The sequence below is a fragment of the Dromiciops gliroides genome, chromosome X (assembly GCF_019393635.1).
Source record: "Dromiciops gliroides isolate mDroGli1 chromosome X, mDroGli1.pri, whole genome shotgun sequence".
NCBI classification, from domain to species: domain Eukaryota; kingdom Metazoa; phylum Chordata; class Mammalia; order Microbiotheria; family Microbiotheriidae; genus Dromiciops; species Dromiciops gliroides.
In genome coordinates, this window is record NC_057867.1 from 62,669,602 (window position 1) to 62,687,888 (window position 18,287).

General features: G+C 40.0%; 1 protein-coding gene across 9 annotated transcripts in view; it reads left to right on the forward strand.

Annotated features, from left to right (window-relative positions):
• Nucleotides 1–18,287, forward strand: part of MTMR1 (myotubularin related protein 1) — a 71,643-nt gene that overhangs the window by 35,406 nt on the left and 17,950 nt on the right. For 8 of the 9 annotated variants that reach the window (XM_043973816.1, XM_043973817.1, XM_043973819.1 and 5 more), the window contains 4 exons: nucleotides 2,211–2,396; nucleotides 5,838–6,044; nucleotides 6,688–6,780; nucleotides 10,303–10,416. In XM_043973816.1, the coding sequence (XP_043829751.1) occupies nucleotides 2,211–2,396; nucleotides 5,838–6,044; nucleotides 6,688–6,780; nucleotides 10,303–10,416 (600 nt within the window). Of the gene's footprint in view, nucleotides 1–2,210; nucleotides 2,397–5,837; nucleotides 6,045–6,687; nucleotides 6,781–10,302; nucleotides 10,417–12,334; nucleotides 13,849–18,287 lie in introns of those variants that run through there. The other variant, XM_043973826.1, reaches the window with a different exon arrangement.

Genomic DNA, 18,287 nt, shown 5'->3' on the forward strand with positions numbered 1-18,287 from the left:
CTGTGAAATCACAGGTCAAAATTTCAGGGAATCTATGAACCTGGATAGAAGGGAAGAAAATTATGTATATGTTTTCATTCTCCTCTAACTGATGTTAAGCATTTCCTTCAGTTATTTAAAAACATTCTTCTGAGAAGCAGTCCATAGATTCACCAGATGTCCAAAGGAATCTGACAGCAAAAGTAAATAAGTAAAAAGATTTGAGAGCCCCTGCTCTAGGTGCTGAGGTCTGCCAGGTCTCCTTGCAAATGACATTGGTCCAATTATGTATTGCCTCAGACATCGCAGAACCCCCTGGGAGAGACCTGTAATCCTAGAAGAGTTTAGGCTAATGACCTACAGAGGAAAAATCAAGTGGATGAAATGCCTATTATTCAAACTCTTATATGTAGTTGGAACTGGTCCATCAATATGTGTATCTTGAACAAGCACTACAGATGGACAGAGAAGTGGGTCCACAATTGAGTAGGAGGAAGAAAATGCTGTGTCTGGGAACACAATTCTGAAGACTCTAAATTTCAGCTCACCCAGCAAATAGTCATGAAGAGGTTGCAATATATTACCAGTCACAAATTGTACAGGGGAAGCGGTGTTAAACTTGTCAAAGATATGTATGACTGAAAAAAAGATGAATAAGTGAACCAGTGGACAGTCTTTATTATATAAGGAGACCTAGTGAGGTCCCCAACTTGGCTGGACCCATGTTGGAGGACTTCTGGGAGGACATGGGTAATAATAATGTAGGAATGAAATGGCCCAGATGGTTTGCAGTTTGCTTTGATGGAGGGTGTGTACCCATGTCAATGAGACACTAAATTAAAATACAATGAGATCCATTGAAGTTCCTAGGGGTTTTTTTCTTTATTATCTTCCCCTCCCTGTGATAGCTTCCAAAATGATTATGTGATGCTTTCAAGATGGTGTCATCTCCCGTTGTGATTTCCTTGATGTATACTTGGTTTTGTCAAGCTGTTCCTCTTGACTTTGCTGTGTTGAGTGCTATTTCAACTTCTGTGTCTAGCACATTGTGTAAGGTGTAAGGTGTAAGGTTGAAATCTAGTAAGTAGTTCATCTACCACTGACCATAAAAAAAGGTCAACATGGGAAACGTAGGCAAATTTATTCCACTTTTTACTTGTTTTTCTTCTGTCAGCTTTTTTCTCTGAATGCTCTCCAGATGTGGCATAGCTGGGTCTCAAGCCAAGCTTTTTGTGGACTGTATTCTAAATATGGATGCCGTGTCTTTCTGCTTGATAAAGACAGAAAACATTCATTGACAAAAGTTATTTCTAGACTCCTTTCCCATGGATATATTATAAAAAGAAATCTATAACTAGAAAATACAGGTATATTTCATTCCCCAAAAGCCCCAAAGTGTTCTCCAGGTTAGTTTGTTGTCCTGGAATATTTTCTTTTTAAAAAATTAAAAAAAAAAACCTATTTGAAAACTGTGTCATTGGCTGGAGCTTGGAGATCTTTTTACCCTAAAGAAATATTGTCAGATATCTGCCATATTGAGGCTTGACGTGGATTTGCAAATGGCTTTAGCCTTTCTTTGTCAGGGAAACTAAGACCAAACCCCAGATTTAGCCCTATCATCATGGTGTTCTGCATAGAGAAGGTCCATTCTCCATTAGCAGCTCTGCCTGGCTTCTCCTCCTCTTGGCTAGGATAAGCTATTCTCCTGTGAAGAATGGCTTGGGTTTGGACCGCGCTACACTTTCCCACCTTCCCACCTTCCTCAGCCTCCTAACCCCTCTGATTGGAGGACTGGAGGGTGGATCCTCAACTCCTCCAAATGCTTTTCTTTATAGAGGACTCACCACCTTTCTGGCAAGTCCTTTCTCCATTGGCTGCCCTGTTTGGCTTCCATTCCAAGGAACAATCTGCCCTATGTGAGCCCAGCACCGCCTAGGGACTCCCCCAATTTTCAGCTTCCTCTTGTGTGTTATCTTCCCCCATTAGACTATAAGCTCCTTAAGGACAGGAGCTGTCCCTCCTTATTTGTACTTCTACTAATTAGCACAGTGCCTGGCACATAATACAAGCTTAACAAATGCTTATTGAATTGAAAATAGAAGGTTCACTTGATATACTTTTTAAAAACAAACCATACCATTCATTATTTCTCTGAATTGTTTTCATCTCTTTTCTGTACAGAAGTGGGAAAATCTAGATAAATCACCAGCATGTTAATTTATTTTAAATAGGCAAAAGGTGGAGGATATGAAAGTGAAAGTGCCTATCCAAATGCTGAGCTGATATTCTTGGAAATTCACAATATTCATGTGATGAGAGAATCATTACGTAAACTGAAAGAAATTGTTTATCCTTCGATTGATGAGGCCAAGTGGCTGTCCAACGTGGATGCAACACATTGGTTGGAATATATAAGGGTAAAGAACTTCCATCTTATAACTATAACTGTGTTATTAAAACTTTGTGTGATTGTACCAAAACTATACTTGCATTCATCTTACACGTGAATATATCTCTTGCATACTTAAACTCTTTTCCTCTGTTTCCATGAACAGAAATCTTGATGTGTCCTTGGGGTGGAGGAAGGGGTGTTTAAGAAGCAGTGCTTTAGGGGGCAGCTAGGTGGCGCAGTGGATAGAGCACCGGCCCTGGAGTCAGGAGTACCTGAGTTCAAAATCCGGCCTCAGACACTTAACACTTACTAGCTGTGTGACCCTGGGCAAGTCACTTAACCCCAATTGCCTCACTAAAAAAAAAAAAAAGAGGCAGTGCTTTAGAAGATGAGAACATGGATTTAGAGTGAAAAGTGACTGTACATATACTCCACGTACTCCATCACACATTTAAAAGATCAAGAAATAGACTCAAAGTAGTGAATTGACTTGGATTATAAGTAGCAGAAGCAGGATTCAGGCCTCTCCTCACTCAGCATACCTCCCAGCAGTCCACTATGAGGCACTGGTGATGCAAAGACAAAAAAGGAACAGGCCTTCTCAAGGATACTGGTTTTAATCTAGCAAGAGGAAGCATAATGTGTCTGTGTGTCCGTCTGTCCATCTAAAAAAAAATGAATCAGCTGTACAAGGACAGGAGGGGAAGAGATGTGGCTAAACAGTACTTTGAGTCAAAAAGATCCAGGGGTTTAATGCTGAACTGGAGTCAACAGTGGCTGCCAAGAAAAGGCCTGTGATGAGAAGCATTGTGTCCCAAATCAGAAAGGTAGTAACATGATTGCTGTTTGTGCCTCTCAGACTACCCATATACTATAATGTGGAAATCTAGGCACCTTATTCCAAAAAGGACAGTAAGAAACCAGAAAAACAAACAAACCAACTTCAGAGTAGGGCAACCAGGATGGTAAGAGGAGTCTGTTTTTATATAACAAATATTTTTATTTATGGTTTTGAGTTTCAAATTCTATCCCTCCCTGAGGCCGTAAGCAATCAGATATGGGCTATACATATGAGATTATGTAACACATTACTGTATTAGTCATTTTGTGCAAGAAAACTTGAATAAAAGGCGGAAAAATGAAAGAAAGTGAAAAATAGCATGCTTCAGTCTGTGCTCAATCAACAGCAGTTCTTTCTTTGGAGGTGGATACTGTGCTTCATCGTTAGTCCTTTGGGATTGTCTTGGATCATTATATTGCTGAGAATAGTTAAGTCATTCACAGTTCTTCATCAAACAATATTGCTGTCCCTGTGCACAACATTCTCCCAGTTCTGCTCACTTCACTACACATCAGTTCATACAAGTCTTTCCAGGCCTTTCTGAAACCATCCTTGCTTGTCATTTCTTATAGCACAATAATATTCCATCACTATCATATACCACAGCTTATTTGGACATTGCCCAATTGATGGGCATTCCTTTGATTTCCAATTCTTAGCCACCAGAAGAGCTGCTATAAATATTTTTGTACAAACAAGTCTTTTTCTCTTTTTGGGGATGTCTTTGGAATATAAACCTTGCAGTGATATTGCTGGATCAAAGAGTATGCACAGTTCTATAGCCCTTTGGGCATAGTTCCAAAATAGTTCCAGGATGGCTGGATCGGTAAGGAATTTTGAGCATGACACATGAAGGACCCTCCCCACCAAATGGTACCTAAGCATGCTGCTCAATGTGCCAGATACTTGCTAGCTGCTGGGGATACAGAGAGGAAACAGTGCCTACCCTCGAAGAACTTGGATTTGGCAAGTTGTTTAAGGAATCGAGATGTTAAGCTTGGAGAGGATAGGACTGGGAGAACACAGTAAGCTACCTTCAAAGATCTGAAGAACTATCGCAGAGATTTATTTTGCTTGTTTCCAGAAGAAAAAACACTGAGTAATGGGCAAACAGTACAAGGAGTCATCTTTACACTCATTATCTTTATTAGGAAGCAGATCTGTGGAGCTGATCCAAACCAGAATGGCCTACCTTGCAGAGTAGTCATTTCCATTGACTAAGATGTTCACATAGAGAAGTTGGCTGACCACTTTTCAGGGATATGGAAGGGTGGGTTCGTGCATTAGGTTAGAGGTTAAACTAAGTTACGGTAAGGCCCCTTACAGTGCTAAGATTCTATCTACTCTCTGATAATGTGAATTCTTAGTGAATATGTCTTAGGACGTTCTTAAGCTATCCTAAGACATTGTGTATAGTGTTGGAATTAGGAGAGATGAGTTCAGAGCCCCTGACACTTCAAAGCTATATAAACATGGACAAGTTACTTTACTAGGCTCAATTTTATCATTTGTAAGACAGATGGTATCTGTACTAGCTTCATCATAGTGTTGCTGAGCTGCTCAATGAGGCTGTCCATAAAGCTCTATGTAAACTTTAAAGTGCTATGGGGATACCAATGCCAAAGTGAGACAGGCCTTACCCCAGGGCCCTTGTAGTCTAGTAAAGGGGTTAAGATGTAGCACTTCAGGACACAAATAAAATTAAAAGTGGTTTGTGGGATAGTAACAACTGGGGAAATCAAGAGAGACCTCTTGAAGGAGTTACCACCTCGAAGGGAACTAAGAGTTCACAGAAGCATGGAACGGGGCGTAGTAGGAGCTTAGGGGATGTGGAATTCTGTTGAATCAGTCTGGAAACACAGACAGGATCAGATTGGGAAAGACTAGAAAGACCGAACAGGATTTATTTTCTCCTAGAAGCGAAAGGCAACTATTGAAGCTTCCTTTGCAGGAGAGTATCAGAGAAGGATGAGAGTTTGGAAATTAGGAGAAAGGGGGATGATCAAAGGGTCAAGTTCTTAGAGGATATAGAAGAATATCAGCTCAGGGGCACAAATAGGAAGACAAGAAGGAGAATAATAATGATGGTGGCTCCCACTTTCCTCCAAGCAACCCTGTGAGGGTAGGTACTCTTTTTTTTTTTTTTTTTTAGTGAGGCAATTGGGGTTAAGTGACTTGCCCAGGGTCACACAGCTAGTAAGTGTTAAGTGTCTGAGGCCGGATTTGAACTCAGGTCCTCCTGACTCCAGGGCCGGTGCTCTATCCACTGCGCCACCTAGCTGCCCCGAGGGTAGGTACTCTTATTCGTCCCATTTTACAAGTGAGGATGCATGCTTAGAGAGTTTGGTGAACTGCTTTATCCAAGGTCAGACAATTAAGTGAAGGGCTACCTTGTTCCCTAAGTCAGGAGAGGAGGAGGAAAAAATAGGGATATTCAGGTGATTTAAAATCTGGAATTAGAAAAATGGACTCAGTTCTTTCAGTGAAGTATTAGAGGAATTGAAGGGCATGATACAAATGACTCGAGAAGTGAAGGGAAGTTTAAAATAACTGCTTTGCTATTAATGTAGACATGAAGTGGGGGGGGTTTATTATGACTAAAAGTGTCTGCTTTCTTTTCTGAAGATGCTTCTTGCTGGAGCAGTAAGAATTGCTGATAAAATCGAATCTGGAAAAACATCCGTGGTGATACATTGCAGTGATGGCTGGGATCGAACAGCACAGCTCACATCTCTGTCTATGCTCATGTTGGACAGCTATTACCGCACCATTCAAGGATTCGAGGCCCTCATAGAAAAAGAGTGGACGAGCTTTGGGCACAGGTTTGCATTGGTAAGCTGAGATCATTCTGTTCATAGTTAGCCTGTGATGTCATCATCTGAAATGTATTTCCTGTCCTGTACTAGGAATGGGGCCATTACTATAATAGAATAACATGAAATGCAAAATGCATAGTGTTCCTGGTTGAGTATGTGTATACCTTCATTCTGTGTTACCATTGCAATTCTAGCTAACTCCTAAATCAACATCCAGGGACCAGCTAGCTCTTTGCAGTTAGTCTGCACCAGACTTTGCTTCAGAATAAACTCAAAGTGACATGTTGTGTTTGAGTTAAAAACAAGGAGATTTTGAGTCTCTCCCAGGTTGTCGATGCTGCTGAGAAGAGAAGAAGCTTTTTAAAGTTGTTCAGATAGGTTATCATGTAGATAAAGAACCTCTACATAGATGCTATGCAGGTGGCCAGGCTTAAGAACATTTTTTTAAATAGTTACGTTTGCTGGTCATATGCATATTTCTCTAGTAACCTCAGTTATGTAAGAGAAAATGACAAAGCATCGATATTTAAGGGCACAATAGAAAGACTAGTAAAATCCCCAAATAAGAAAATAGTCATAAAACTCACATTCTTGGTTACTTCCAATTATACATTAGGATGCATACCTTTATCCTCTTTTTTTTTTTTTCTTTTTAAAAGAGAGTAGGCCATGGTGATGACAACCATGCAGATGCTGATAGATCCCCTATATTTCTTCAGTTTATTGATTGTGTCTGGCAAATGACGAAACAGGTAAGAGGCTTGGAAAGTATTGTGAAAATAAATATGTGTGGGCTTTTGACTAAAACATTTTATGATGAGGTTGAAGATGAGCTGTATTTTTAGTGAAGTTCCTGGATAGAATTAAGATGATCTTTATGGATTCATTGATGGGAAGGTTGGCATTTTCGATCCTGTTTCATTCAGTTTGATTGTATTTTCAGCACATCACTTTCTGAGAATGTGTGTCATCCTCTGTACCTCTTCTGCTAACAGTAGGTGGGGGATCCCCTTTATCATCATTTATTAGAGGCATAATTGTTTATGACTTTGATCATTGTTCTGTCTTTCTCAGTTGTTTTCCTTTGTGTTATTGTGGTTTCTTGTAAACTGTTTTCCCAGTACTACTAACTTCATTTTTCATCAGTTCATACAAGGCTTCCCAAGACTCTGAATTCTTCATATTCATTTCTAGAAGCACAATAATATTCCATCACATTTACACACCACAGTTGCATCAAGCCATTCCCCAGTTGGAAGGTCACCACATTGTTTCCAGTTCTTTGCTACCTACCACAAGAAGTGCTTCTCTAAACATTTTAATACATAGTAGTCTTCTGTCTTTTAACCTCTTTAAGGGTGTATGCCCAGTAGTGATATTGCTAGATTAAATGACCAAATCCTTTCTGCACCAGCAGATTGTCTTCTAATCGCATTTATGGCCTTGGATTAAGAGGACCAGGCCTCTGCTTGTACAGATACACTGACTTGCCACCAAGATTAAAAGGAAGGAAATGACAGTACGGACTCAGATGTGACTTATCTGTAATGTGGCCGAGAACTCAGAAGGAAGCAAAGGGATATGCCTCCGAGGAAGCAAAAGCCATTTCCCATACTTCATATACTCGGTTTATAAGACAAATGCTTCTCTCAAAATCAATTTGCTATTCTTTTATGAACTATGCTAACAAACAGTCGTTTGATTTCCCAGCTTACATACTAGAAGAGCAGCAGGAGTAAGACGGAGGAAGAGAACAAGTACAGGCAGGCATGATGACAGCTGCGACAGGAAGAGCCAAGTATGCAGGGCCATTTAGTGTGGTAGAAAATATTCCTATGTGTATCAGTAGCCCCTGAAGATATCTCTGTGTTACACTGATTTGTATTCATAATGACAGTACTAAGCCACCAAGAAAAGATTCAAACATATGCATTATACTTTATTTAAGAATGCAAGGGGGCAGCTAGATGGCGCAGTGGTTAAAGCACCAGCCCTGGATTCAGGAGTACCTGAGTTCAAATCCGGCCTCAGACACTTGACACTTACTAGCTGTGTGACTCTGGGCAAGTCACTTAACCCCCATTGCCTAAAAAAAAAAAAAAAAAAAAAAGAATGCAAGGGGAGCAGCTAGGTGGCACAGTGGATAGAGCACTGGCCCTGGATTCAGGAGGACCTGAGTTCAAATCCAGCCTCAGACCCTTGACACTTAGTAGCTGTGTGACCCTGGGCAAGTCACTTAACCCCAATTGCCTCACACACACACAAAAAAAAAAAGAATGCAAGGGGGCAACTAGGTGGCACAGTGGATAAAGCACCAACCCCGACCCCGGAGTCAGGAGGACCTAGGTTCAAATGTGGCCTCAGACACTTGACACTTACTAGCTGTGTGACCTCGGGCAAGTCACTTAACCCTCATTGCCCTGCCCAAAAAAATGCAAGGAGGGGGGGAGAGAGCTAGGTGGCACTAGAGTGAATTGAGCACCAGCCCCAGGGTCAGGAGAACCTGAGTTCAAATCAGGCCTTAGATACTTACTAGCTATGTGACCCCAAGCAAGTCACTTCACCCTGATCGCCTAGAAAATAAAATTTAATTTAAAATTTTAAAATGCATATAAGTATATCTTAAGAAAAGTTCTATAAGCAATTGTTGAAATAAGCAAAGTTTGAGAATAAAATTCAGTTATTTGAACAGTCAACCTAAATGGAACAGCACATTTACAGTGATAGGTTATTGAGGTGTTGGTGTATATGTAATTTCTTTTCTGCTTTTGACCTGATTTCTGTTCTAGTTTGTTTAGTCCCTGGGCATCTGGGCCAGTGCTGATTTATGCAACTGGACTATATTGGTTTTGCACTCATTCATGTGTCCTTAATATAGTTGCAATAAGAATATAACTAATTTTTTTTTTAAGTCGTTGTTAGGGAGGGCAGTTAGGTGGTGCAGTGGATAAAGCACTGGCCCTGGATTCAGGAGGACCTGAGTTCAAATCTGTCCTCAGACACTTAACACTTACTAGCTGTGTGACCCTGGGCAAGTCACTTAACTCCCATTGCCCTGCAAAAAAAAACAAAAACAAAAAAGTTGTTGTTAGGGGACAGCTAGATGGTGCAGTGGATAAAGCACCGGCCCTGGATTCAGGAGGACCTGAGTTCAAATCCAGCCTCAGACACTTGACACTTACTAGCTGTGTGACCCTGGGCAAATCACTTAACTCTCATTGCCCCACAAAAAAAAAAAAAATCATTAACTGATTTTTAAATCCAGAAGCTCTCTATGAAAAATACAAGGTGCCTTCCAACTCTTTGTTCAGTTTTAATCTATTAAGGCTTGTTTCAATTAACATTGTTTTGCACTCTTTTTTTTTTTTTTTTTTTTTTTTTTTGGTGAGGCAGCTGGGGTTAAGTGACTTGCCCAGGGTTACACAGCTAGTGTCAAGTGTCTGAGGCTGGATTTGAACTCAGGTACTTCTGAATCCAGGGCCGGTGCTTTATCCACTGCGCCATCTAGCTGCCCCTGCACTCTTAAAGCTTAAGACTGCTCTGAGACTTTTGGTACACTGTGGAGTAGTAGGAGCATCTGCTTCTTAAACTTTATGTATATATTTAAATGGCTATTGAATAAATAACCTCTTCAATAAGTTACACAACTTGAGATGTGCACTACTGATGAAAAGAAAATATGCTTTTCTGGACCTGTGATTTCAGAGCTTCTGTTCTGCAACTTAGAATCTTAGGAAGTTGTCTGGAGCCCTAAGAGGATTGGCGACTTGCTCAGGGTCACACAGCCAGGACATGTCGGAGGCAGGACTTCCAGCCTCTCTGCCACATGGTCTTAATTTGGTTTTCAGTTAATTGCTACAGAGTTAGGAAAAGTGACCTAAGCTAAGTCATGGGGAAAATAATCAGAAATTTCCAGGTTACTCGAATATGGAACAATGCATGTAGAATCCCTTTTTTCATAAAGGGTGTAGAGAGACTTTGAGAATCTCAAACACTTTTATCCACTATATTTAAGAGAACTTTACTAATCTACACAATGTCCTGGAACCTTTTCTTTGTTTAAAGTTATCAGCAAGCCCTAGCCTACTTTCTAATTCTTGTCAAAAGCCAACAGAGTTGGGTGGGTAAAGGGCTTTTCCTTTCTAACCAAATAGTCATAATCTGTTCACCTTTGGTCAAATGCTAAATTCTGGCTAAGCATTTTTATAGTCAATAATGATTGTGTTTTGACTGTGTGCTTTAAATCTGAACCAAATGTTTCCTCATCTTTTAAGTTTCCCTCAGCATTTGAATTCAACGAACTCTTCTTGATTACCATCCTGGATCACCTTTACAGTTGCCTCTTTGGGACTTTTTTGTGCAACTGTGAACAGCAACGGTTAAAAGAGGTAAATATGTCCTACTTTTATTTTATGTTCATGATATTCATCCAGATGTTTTTATAGTCATGTGGCTTAGTGGAAAGAATACAAAACTGGCAGTAAAGTGAATTGGGTTCTGATTGTAAGTTTCTCACTAACTAGCTGTTTGACCCTGGGTAAGTGACTTTACTTTCCCTGGGGCTCAATTTCTTAATCTGAAAATCAGAAGGTTGAACCAGATGACCATATATGATTTTAGGATTTTTTGTTTCAAAAGGATTTTCCATGGTACTTAGCAGAAAGATACACAAATAAATGAAATCCATGGATTATCTAAGAACCCCAGTTTAGGCAGTAGTTTAACCTTCACCATCAAACCTGTGACAGAAGCTATTGCCAAATATCTCGTAGAGTGGCATTTCAGCTCCTAGCCCTTCTCTGATCAGAGAAGTGACCCACCATGGGGGAAAGAGAGGAAAATGTCATAGATATGTTCATAAGCTAAATGAACAATTCTCCTAAATAATTGTGACTGTTTTAAATGAGAGGCAGCTAAGGTGGTGCAGTGAATAAAGTGCTGGGCCTGGAGTAGAGAAGACTCATTTTCATGAGTTCAAATTTGGCCTCAGACACTTAGTAGTTTATGACCCTGGGCAAGTCACTTCACCCTATTTGCCTCAGTTTCCTTATCTGTAAAAGGATCTGGAGAAGGAAATGGTATCCCACTCCAATATCTCTGCCAAGAAAATCTGAAAATGGGTCATGAAGAGTTGGACACGACAGAAAAGCAACTGAACAAAAAATATTAAATGACTTAAGCACAATAAAAAGCTTTAGATTTTGAGGTAAAATATTCTGTAAAGAAGGTGAACTTTCATACTCTGTAAAAATGGCAAGTGAGGGGGCAGCTAGGTGGTGCAGTGGATAAAGCACCGGCCCTGGAGTTGGGAGGACCTGAGTTCAAATTTGGCCTTAGATACTTGACACTTCCTAGCTGTGTGACCCTGGGCAAGTCACTTCACCCTCATTGCCCCGCAAAAACAAAAACAACATGATTCCAAGTATTTCAAGGGCTGTTACATGAAAGAAGGATCAGGGTTGTTCTTTTTGGCCCCAGAGGACACACCTAGGAGCATTGAGGAGAAGTTGCAGAGAGGTAGATTTAGGTTTGAGGTCAAGAAAAACAAAACAAGTAAAAACTTCCTGACAGTTAGAACTATCCCAAGTCAAATGGGTCACCTTTGGGAAGCGGTAGGTTAGTTCCTCCTCGTCAGAGGGCTTAAAAGATTGTGTTCAATTGTTTGTTGGGTATGTTGCAGAGAGGAATTCTTTTTCGGGTCTGGGTTGAAGTAGATTCTCTGATTCTGAAAATAATCAAGTCTTGAGGGGGCTTTCATTTGTCTCTTACAGCCAAAAGTTTTAGAATAGGGGCAGCTAGGTGGTGCAGTGGATAGAGCACCAGCCCTGGAGTCAGGAGGACCTGAGTTCAAATGTGGCCTGAGACACTTGACACTTCCTAGCTGTGTGACCCTGGGCAGGTCACTTAACCCCAATTGCCTCACCCAAAAAAAAAATAAGTTTTAGAGTAATCTTGACATGCTTTGCAACAGAACCTTCCCAGTATCATTTGGACCATAACTTTCAGCTAGACTAATCTGCCATGCAGTCCATCAGCAACTGTCTTAGAGTCGTTCTTGATTGTGCTAGCATATGTGGACCCACTATAGTTAGTCCTTTCATATAAAAGTTCTTAGCAGAACAATTCTGGAATGATTCCACAACTTTGTATGTGCCTGGACAAATGTCTAAGTTTCACCTTCAGACACTAGGTAAAAGCAAGCCTGGTACAGAGCAGCATCCAGTATACTTGTCTTGCCAGTGTGTGGGCACTAAGAAACTTTGCCCTAACCACCCATTGCTATTCTTTCTCTTTGTGTGCATTTAGGTCCAGATTTGCCCTCTTTTACATTCCTTTGGGATGTGAGTTCCTTGAAGGCAGAGAGAGTTTGTCATTCTTGTCTTGCTGTTCCCGGTTCCTAATATCAAACGCTGCATATAATTGGTTCTTGATCAATGTCAAATTCAATTTTATTCAGTTGAATTATTCTCTTCTATGAATGACTTGGCCTGCTATTGATTTTGACTTTTGATTACCTTTTTTATATCATGTCAATTTGTCCTTTGAAGTGGTATTATTGGGGCAGCTAGGTGGCACAATGGATAGAGCACTGGCCCTGGAGTCAGGACCTAAGTTCAGATCTGGCCTCAGACATAGGGAAAGGTCTAACTAATTTTCGTATAGATATCTCCCTCCATTAAACTTATCATCTGATGCCTTGAATGAAAGTGACCCCGGGTTCTCAGAGGCCACATGAGCAGAACACAAGCTGTGACAAGTCCTAATAAGATGAAATGGCCACTAATTGACTCTGAAGGTCGGGGACCTAGCTAGCTATGTTTCGAGAGCCTCATCACAAGGTGGCTTGGTGATGAACTTTTTGGTTTCAGCATCTCTCAAAGATCATGTCCCAAGTTGTAGAGCAGTTGGATACTGGTACAAGGAATTTAACAATCACATAGTGATAGTAGTGAATACGCCCGCTGCCCTTTGACCTGGTCAGGACGTTTTTGGAGGACTGTATTCAATTTGTGTCCAAAGAATAGTAGTTATGAAAGTGAATAGCTTTGAAATCATCGTGTTAGAAGATGAGGTAAAGTAGTTGGGAATGTTCAACCTTGACAAGACTCAATGAACATGCTGACTGTCCTCAAGTATCTGAAGGACCGTCGTGTGGAAAAGGAAATTAGACTTGTTTTGCTTGACCTCCAGAAGTCAGAACTAGAAGTAAAGGCTGCAATCAATGCAGCAAACACCACACTGAGCATTAGGGATACTGTCATGGCGGGCCAGGGCAACGAGCATTTGTCCTAAGTGGTGGGGATACAGATCCAAGCAAAAAAGAAAGACAGTCTCTGGCTTCAAGGAGCTTGTATTTAGTGGGGGAAGATAATACTGTAGGGAGCTGAAAAGCAATGGGGCCGGCAGAGTGACAGAATCTGTAAAATCAAAGGCTAAGCCAGCAGAGAAATGAAAGTTGCCCAGACTAGACCCTTTCCCAAAATAGAGGCCTCAGGTGGAATTCAGCAGTGGGAGGAGAGGCCTGGCCCATCTGAAATATTATAGGGTTAGAAGACCACTGGCCCTGAGGGAAGGTCCAGGGTGAGTCAGCAGCTGAGGCATAGCAGCAGAGCCCAGAGGGGAATGAAGACTGGCCAGCTAGGGCCCCTGATGCTCCTAGGGATCTGTGACCTTGTCCACTGACGTATTCTCTCCACCTACAAAGGTAGCTAAGTGGCACAATGGATAAAGTGCTGGACCCGGAGTCGGAAAGACCCGAGTTCAAATCCAGAGTCAGATACTTTCTAGCTATGTGGCCTTGGTAAGTCACTTAATATCTGTCTGCTCCCCAATTTCCTCATCTGTAAAATGGGGCTAATAATAGCTCCTACCTTCCAGGGTTGTGAGGATAAAATGAAATATTTGTAAAGTGCTTTGTAAACCCTCCAGCACTATAAAAATGCTGCTGCTTGTTGTTGTTGTTGTTGTTGAATGCAAAAATGAAACAATCCCTGCCCTCAAGAAGCTCAGATCCCACTATCATAAAATCTCATAATCTCAGTGGAAGATGATTTGAACAACTTGGGGGAGATAGGAACGACTTTCCAGAGTGGGTGAACTGTGAAAGAAGATAGAAGGAGGGGAAGGGAGTGAATGAGGGGCAGCTCATTTCGAGTTGGGAGAGAAAACTAGTCTAGGTTGACTGAGATGGAGAATGTATGGAGGGGAGCATGTGAGGCAGGAACGTTAAATTGAGCCAGATTGTTGAGGGACTTAATTGCCTGATGAAGGATTTTGGTTTTGATCCTCTAGGCAACAGAAAGGCAGCAGTGGTTGGTTTAAAAGAGATTTTATTAGTCATTTTTGTTTTCTTCATCTCTTCAGTTACCCAATATAGCCCCATAGCCCTGAATAACAAAAAGTAGAGTTTAAAAACAAGCTGTTCATTAAAACTGATGAACACTTTAATCAGGTGTGAAATATATGCTGTTTTTCAACCCTGAAAAGAAGGGAAGGAGGTACATTCTCATCTCTTCCTCACTGCCAAATTTGGTTATTTTAATTGCACAGCATTGGGGGGGGGGGGGGTGTTGTTCTTTCGGTTTACATTGTTGCAGTGATTGTGAATGTTACTTTCTTGGTTTAATTTACTTGTACCCATTTGAGTCTTTCCAAGCCCCACTGTGTTCTTCATATCTATTGTTTCTTGTATTTCAGTAATATTCCATTCCATTCATCTGTCACAATTTATTTAGCCATTCCCCCAATGGGAATGAACATATGCTCTTTTCCCCCCATGTTTGGCTGTTATGATAAGTATTGCTATGATTAATTTGGTATAATATGGGACAATTCTTTTCATCTTTGACTTAGTTGGTGACATTTGCCTAACAGTGGGATATCTCCATCAAAGGAGACATTTTACTTGCTTTCTTAGCATAATTCCAGATTACTTTCTAGACTAGTTGGACCCATTCACATTTCCAGAAACAGTGTATTAGCATTGTCTTTGTATAAAACTTCCAACATTGGCTTTTCCCATCTTTTGCCATGTTTGTCAATTTGCTCAGTGTGTGGAGAAACCTTACAACTGTTTTGATGTGCACTTCTGTCATTATTAGCGATTTAGAGTAACATTTCATATGTTGTTAATAGTTTGAAATTTTTTTAGACCAGCGATGTCAAACTCAAATAAAAATGGATCCCTGTGACTGCAAATTGACTTAAAAAAAAACCCCACAAATTAACATTCTCTCTGTTGTATGGTATTTTTCTTTCTTTTGTTAAACATTCTCCAATTAGATTTAAATAAGGTTTGGGCCTGCTCTGCCAGTTGGACACCTCTGCTCTAGGTTCCTATCCTTTGTCCACTTTTCCTTTGGAAAAAGTGGCTTTGGTCCCTGAGGTTTCTGAGCAAAGAGGCAACGTGTTCAGAAGTGGGGTAGACTGCTTGCTTATGTTCTGGATGTGGTGGCAAACAAGCAGCTGCTCTGTGATGAGTGTAATTCGGCCTTTCATATCTATTGCCTGAATCCTCCTCTAAGCAAAATTCCAGAAGATGAAGACTGCTATTGTCCTTCCTGTAAAACTGATTCAAACAAAGTTGTAAAAGCTGGCAAAAAACTCAAAAAGAGTAAAAAGAAAGCAAAGATGCCATCTGCTAGTACTTAAAGCCATAGAGACTGGGGCAAGGGAAGAACCAGACCAGGCTGGAACTCTAGGCTAGATAGGCCTTTTCTTAACTTTCTGAACTCCACGTGAATATCTGTATGCTTTAATAAATGTTTAATGCCCAAAGACTGGTGCTAAAGCTTCTAATTTAAGGCAATCACACAATTTAGATTTTAAACATCACACTTACTAGAGATCTTCAAATGAGTTACATGATTCCTTATGTGATTGTAGATCCTAGTCTAGCTTTGTCTTTTTATTCATGAAGAAATTCCACAAGGAAGTTCATCAACTGCCTGTGGTCATACAAATAGTGTCAGAGGCACAATTTAAACATGGATCCTCAGACTCCAGGAGCTGGGTATGGTTTTGATGCATTTAAGTGCCTTATGAGGTTCGGTGATTTTTCAAGTATCTATACTGAGAATTTTATTGATCTTTAAAGGAGATGTGGTGAGAGTGTTTTCAGATTACAAAAACTACTAAACTGAAAAGTAATGATTTTGTTAGGGTGTAGGTGTTTTCATTTTTTTAATGATAAATAACTCAAGAATGAGCAAGCAGTTGTATTTTCTTTGATACTTCTGGTGGCCTGTTTTTCATTTTTAATCTAAAGCTTTATCTAATACTGTGGAACAGGCCCAGGTCAATCCACCAGTAACAGTTCTTTGGTGTTTTGATAACTAAACCCCTTTATGTGAAACTTAAGATGGGCTTGATCTTACACTGAATTCTGCTCTGGGTGGAGCTAGAACAGTTAAACTGTGTAACTGACAGCTCTGAGTTTTCTCAAAAAAAAATCATCAAATACTCTTAGGTCCCACTAGGTGGAGCTGAATCTTTTCTTATTACTTAATGGTTGCCAAACTGGTTTTGTAAATTGACAATGTGGTAAAGCTCCTTCAAAATGTAATTTATGACATCACTATACTAGAAATAGATACTCCTGCTGAAAAAAGAATTAGAAATCTAAAAGTAAAGCCAGAAAAACTAAAGTTCTGAAATATGAAATTAATGGTTTTGTGTTTGCTGGTTTTTCAATTAAATATAATTTCTAATTGAATGCCCCAAAATGAAAAGTTCAGAATGAAATGCTCTTATGTGTGTGGCTCTTAAATGATAAATCAGTTGTCTCTAAACAAATTCACTGAAATTGTTTATTTGACTTTGTAATTTTACTTTTGAATAATTTTTGTAGCTTTTCTTTTCCTTCATCTATGTTTTATATAGTAACTCGTGCATCATTTTTTAAAAACAGCATACCAAGTTTACAAGTTATTTTCTGCGTTTTGGTTTGTGGTTTTGTTTTTTAAAGAAATAAAATGTTAGTGAGGCCATGTGAACCAATTGTAATGTTTTTCTTGAGTTCAGTATAAATGTTTATATTATTTCCAAATAACATCTTTTTTTCTTTAATTAAAAAAAAAATTCCCCATTACATGTAAAGATAGTTTTCAGCATTCATTTTTGTAAGATTTTGAGTTCCACATTTTTCTCCCCCCTCCCAAAGCCAGCAAGCAACCTGACATAGATTATACATTATAATCATGTTAAACATATTTCCACATTAGTCATGTCATAAGAGAAGGATCAGAACAAAAGGGGAAAAAAACCACAAGAAAGAATAAACAACATAAAAGCAACAACAAAAGTAAAAATAGTACGCTTCAGTCTGCATTCAGACCATAGTTTTTTTTCTGAATGTGGAGACCACCAAATAACATCTTGTAGTAGAGATCATTTATTGTATAGCATATAACACAGTGCTTTGCACATACTGTGGGTCGCATAAAGATTTGTTGAATTAAATGCATTTCACCTCACTAATGCATGCTTTTGCAACCCTTAGAGAAGGATTTCTTTCTCCTTCCCCATGCTCCATTCATTCTGCCATTTAGCTTTAACATAAGAGCTAAGATGCTAAAGCCTTTAAACCATGGTAAATAATGTGTTTATTCGGGCAGCTAGGTGGCTCAGTGGACAGAGCACTGGCCTTGGATTCAGGAGGACCTGAGTTCAAATCCAGCCTCAGACACTTGACACTTACTAGCTGTGTGACCCTGGGCAAGTCACTTAACCCCAATTGCCTCACCAAAATAAATAAATAAATAAAGTGTTTATTCACAGTCGTAATTCTTATATTATTTTTTAACTGTAAAAATATTGATTAGACCACCGAATTCGCATATCTAGAGTCAAAGGACCTGACTCCCTGCTCTTCTCCTTAGATGTGTGTGATCATGCACAAGTCACTTAACCTCTCTGGCCTTTATTTCCTCCTCTATAAAATGGACCCAATGATCTGTAATGTCCCTTCGAGTGAATTCAGTAAACATTTAAATGCTTATGGTGTGCTGGGCACTCAGGGTACTAAGCCAGAGATTTCCCATCATGGCTTTGGAGCTGGAAGGGGCCTTAGAAGTCATGGAGGTCAGCACTTTCATTTTTATAGACATAGAAACTGAGGTCCAGAATGGTTAATGATTTGTCTAACTGGGTAGAGTCACACAGTTCAATGAGGATCAAAGGAAGGCTTCCAAAATTTCCCATTTCCTGCTAGCTAGTACTGTGTTTTGTTAGCTCCACTGTGCTACTTACTTTTCCTGTA